This window comes from Jatropha curcas, chromosome 8 (genome assembly GCF_041381405.1).
Source record: "Jatropha curcas cultivar XTBG-Jc1 chromosome 8, XTBG_Jcur_1.0, whole genome shotgun sequence".
Classification (NCBI taxonomy): domain Eukaryota; kingdom Viridiplantae; phylum Streptophyta; class Magnoliopsida; order Malpighiales; family Euphorbiaceae; genus Jatropha; species Jatropha curcas.
The window spans coordinates 21862377-21867074 of NC_143158.1; the positions used below are offsets into that span (position 1 = coordinate 21862377).

The 4698-nt window shown below is 40.2% G+C and overlaps 1 protein-coding gene across 1 annotated transcript; it reads left to right on the forward strand.

The window, feature by feature from the left end:
* The first annotated feature begins 3290 nt into the window (after positions 1–3290).
* Positions 3291–3854, forward strand: LOC149494335 (uncharacterized). Its single transcript, XM_089725471.1, has one exon. It carries the CDS (start codon positions 3291–3293, stop codon positions 3852–3854), a length of 564 nt encoding a protein of 187 aa, XP_089581597.1.
* Positions 3855–4698: the final 844 nt, after the last annotated feature.

Genomic DNA, 4698 nt, shown 5'->3' on the forward strand with positions numbered 1-4698 from the left:
TATTTGAGAAAGTCAAGTTAGGGGGTCTGTTGTGACTGTTAACACCAAGACCACCTCCGGTACCTTTGCCAAAGAACTTTGACCGTAACTCTTATTGTCAGTTTCACCAAGGCAATGGTCACATTACCGACGAATGTCTTCAATTGAGACATGAAATCCAGAATCTTATTGATGAGGGCAAGGTAATAGATCCGAAAAAATCTAGGCCGAGGATAAGAACTAATCCATTACCAAACTTTTGCAATGTGCCACCTCCAAAGAATCTCTACATGGTTGTGTTTGGTAAGAGTCTCGAGGAGGTGATGGCCAAGTTTAAAGAAGAGGTGGAAGAAAGAGAGAGAGAATAGTTGTTGGAATAGATCTTCGTGATGGTTCCGAATGTGTGGGACGATAGTGACGAGGAATGGTTAAACTAGAATGATAATTGGGTGGAAAGCAAGGATGAGTTGATAGTAAATCTCATTACTCTTGATGTCTGGAGTAGTGACGAGGAGGAAGCAAAGGAAGTGAACCATATGACCCGCAATGGTTGAGTGTACCAACCAGATATGATAAAGCCGAGGGAGGAAAATGAGAAAGCTAGCCATCGGTCATGCCGAAGAAAGATGTTGAAGATGACGCACTGATCAAACAGCTAAAAAGAAGCCATGTTAATGTGAGCATATGGGACCTACTCATCTCTTCTAAGAAACACTGAGAGGTTTTGCTTAAAGCTATGGTCGAGATTCCAGTCTCATCTTCCATTTCTACAGTTGAATTTGTGGGGCTGGTTCAACATAACCCCTTACAATCACTTTTTCTGATGAGGGGCTCCCTCCCGAAGGAAGGAATCACACTAAAGCTTTATTCATTAAGGCAGAAGTGAGAGGGAGAATAATGGGAAATATCATAATTGATGATGGTTCAGCTTTGAATATTTGCCCGTTAAAACTTCTTTGAAAGTTCAAGTTGGAAGTGTTAGATCTAAAACCTTCAGAGGTTGTCATTCGAGCTTACGATGATTCTAAGAGACAAGTAGAAGGCATATTCAAGGCTGTGGTAAAAGTGGGGCCAATAGAGAAGGGGACGGGATTCATTGTGATAGACATTCCCTCAACATTTGCCTTGCTACTTGGGTGCCTATGGTACCATTCTTTGGGAGGTGTGCCATTTAAGCTACATTATAAAATCAAGTTTCCATTCAATGGTGAGGTCATCACTATCCCTACTGCTAGTGAGAGGAGTGTAGCCACACTGAATATTGATAAGCAGGTCATTCTCCCATGGACTAGTTTCCAGATTACAGTCCTGAGTATTGACGTGGGGCCCATCGTCTCCAACATCATGAAGAAAATGAACTTTGAGGAAGGGAAAGGACGAGGAAAGAACCAACAGATATCACAAAATTACCAGAAATTCACACCCAGAGGAATCGCCTAGGCCTGGGTTTCAAGTATGGAAGCACATCGAAGAAAACATTCAGCTGGTTAGACATGGATGGACATTTCATCCGTTCGAGTGATCATTCCTCTCCGTGTCTACCGATAGAGCCTTTTGAGCATAATGGGAGGACATACCCAGGCCTAGAGATCTTTATTGATGTTATCAAAATCCTAGCAGTTGAGGCAGTAGGACGGGAACTTGAGAAGGAAGAAAAGAAAGAATAAGAAAAAGAGGGGATTGAGGGGCCAAAGGCGGCCGAGGAAGAGAACAAGAAGGAAGAGAAAGCTGCTCAAGAAGAAGAAAAAGGGAATAAGAAGTCAAACACCAAAGAAGAAGATGAGGACCCTGCGAATCAAATGCTTGAAGTGATCCGGACCTGCATTGAAGAAAGCTTCGAGGAAGCTAGAACCCCTTTTGATGTTGTGATTTCTATTAATGATGAATCTGAGTGTATTGAACTCTTAAAGCTTTTTAATGAAATGAACTTCAATTTTGCTTACTTATTTAATGTCTTTCCTGATGGTTTCATTCATCAAGTAGATAAGCTCATGTGCATATTTGACATTAACTCATCATGTATGCTTGAGTTTAATATTGGCACAAAAAATAACCCACTGAATTTGTTAATTGGGCCAAACCTAATGCTTGAATTAAACATATAATTTCAAAGTCTACTCATGGATAAGAAAGAGGTCTTCGCATGGAGCTATGAGGACATGCCTAGAATAGATAGGTCTATAGCTGAGCACATAATTCCATTGTATCCTGGGGCCAAGGCAGTGAAACAGAAGAGGAGGAGATTAAGACCATAATGGGTTGAGAAAATCAAAGAAGAAGTGACCAAGAAGATAGACGCAGGATTTTTAAAAGTGGTTCATTATCCAGAGTGGCTAGCAAATATAGTCCCAGTTCCCAAGAAGGATGGACGGGTCAGAATGTGTGTGGATTATAGAGATTTGAATAAAGCGTCAATGAAAGATGATTTTCCCCTTCCTCACATCGATATCCTGATAGACAGTGCTACAATGGTGGAATGCTACTCCATTATGGATGGGTTTGCAAGATATATTCAGATTCTCATGGCACTGCTAGACAAGGCCAAGACAACTTTGTGACAGAGTTCGGAACTTTCTACTACCGAATGATGCCATTGGGTTTAAAGAACATCGGGGCCACGTACCAAATTTCATAACATGATCCATATGAGTTAAAGGTTTATATTGACAATATTATTATTATGACTAAAACACTAGAGGAGCATCCAGCAGCTCCAGAGCGATTCATGGACAGAGTGATCAAATAGAAGCTAGGCTAAACCCAAAGAAGTGTGTATTCAGGGTAACTTCATGAAAAGTGATAGGATTCATAGTAGGTCCGAAAGGAATAGAGATTGATCTAGACAAGATTAAGGCGATCCAAGAGATGGAGCCGTTTAAGATAGAGAAGCAAGTAAGAAGCTTTCTGGGAAAGGTTCAATATATTAACAGGTTTATATCAAAGTTATCTGTCGTATATGATCTGAGTTTCAAGCTGCTAAAAAAAGATAAACCAATAAAGAGGAATGATTACTGCAAGATAGCTTTCGACAAAATGAAGATGCTAGATCAACTAAGTCCCCCGGTTTTCTGCCCATCAAAACTAGGGAAATCCCTAATTTTGTACTTGAAAGTGGAAGATGCTAGAATTGGAGCCATGTTAGCACAAGCTGATGAAGCAGGTGTTGAGAAGGCAGTATACTACTTGAGCAAGAAGCTTCTTCCAAACGAACAAAAGTATGGTTGATTGAAAGAACTTGTTCAGCAATGTTATGGGCAACTAGGAAACTTCGACACTACTTTTAGTCTTATAAGGTTATAGCAGTTTTGAGAATGGATCCAGTCAAATATCTATATGGAACGCCAGCACTGGTGGGGAAACTAGCAAGATGGTTAATCCTATTATCAGAGTTTGATATTGAGTATGCCACGACGAAAACCGTCAAAGGACGAGCAGTTGTAGATTTTCTAGCAGGACATCTAGTTGGAGATGATGAACAATGGGAAATTGATTTTCTCGATGAACATTTAAACTTAATAGAGAATAAAGGATGGAAGCTCTACTTCAATGGTTCAGCTCATAGTAAAGGAGCCAGAGTAGGCACCTTGTTAGAATCTCCACAAGGAGAGATTATCCCGATGTTGAAGAGATTGCGGTTTGCAATTAAGAATAGCATGGTAGAATATAAAGCTTGCTTATTTAGATTAGAAGCTTTGATTTCTATTAAAACTGAAGAAGTTGACGTCATTGGTGACTCAAAACTGGTAATCGAGCATGCTAATGGAAATTGGGAAGTCAAAGAAGACAGGTTGAAGCCGTACATTGACTACTTGCATACTGTTATTCAGAACTTTAAAAGACTAACCTTCACACACACTAGCAAAGTGAACAACTGAGTACCGGATGCTTTGGTGAATTTAGCATTAGCCTGGGAAGAGATTTCAGTTATGCCTAAAAGGCCTTTTATGGTATCTTCCGGTAGTATCCCATGTTATGATGGAGAAAGGATAATGGATGTAGAGGAAAAAGATCATCCATGGTTTTATGATATCCTACAGTGGATGACTAAAAGGGTTTATCCTGAATCAGCCACTAGAGATGATAGAAGAGCTCTACAATGTTTGGCATTACAATTTGCAGTCTTAGACGGTCAATTGTACAGGAGAATGTCAGATGGGGTGTTGTTGAGATGTGTATCGAGGAAAGAAGGCAAAGAAATTATGGAACAGATCCATGCAGGGGTTTGCGGTACCCACATGAACTGAAAAGCACTAGCTAAGAAGATTCTCAGATAAGGATTCTTTTGTTTAACAATGGAAAAGGATTGTATTTCTCTTGTGAAAAGGTGCTTCGAATGCCAAATTCACGAAGACTTGAGTCACGTTCCACCTTCAGAGTTACATCCTTCTTTTTTGCCATGGCCATTTATAGCCTGGGGAATAAATATCATTGGCAAAAATTGACCATCTGCTTCCAATGGACATGAATTCATAGTGGTAGCAATGGACGATTTCTTGAGATGGGTTGAAGCAGAATCTTTTAAGAACATCGGTGTGAATACTCAAATTTTGAGGCTCAAAAAGCCTGTTGGTTGACTTTGCTACAGTAAATTTGACTGTGCTACAATGAATTTGCTACAGCAAATTTAATTGTGCTACAGTGCATTTGCTACAGCAACTTTGACTCACAAGGCTCAAAGAGCCAATTTTCCCGGACTGCAAACAGTCCGGCCGAACCGGA

Bases quoted from the DNA above. Each gene is read 5' to 3' on its own strand.
- LOC149494335 (XM_089725471.1), top strand. From the start codon at position 3,291: ATGGATCCAGTCAAATATCTATATGGAACGCCAGCACTGGTGGGGAAA.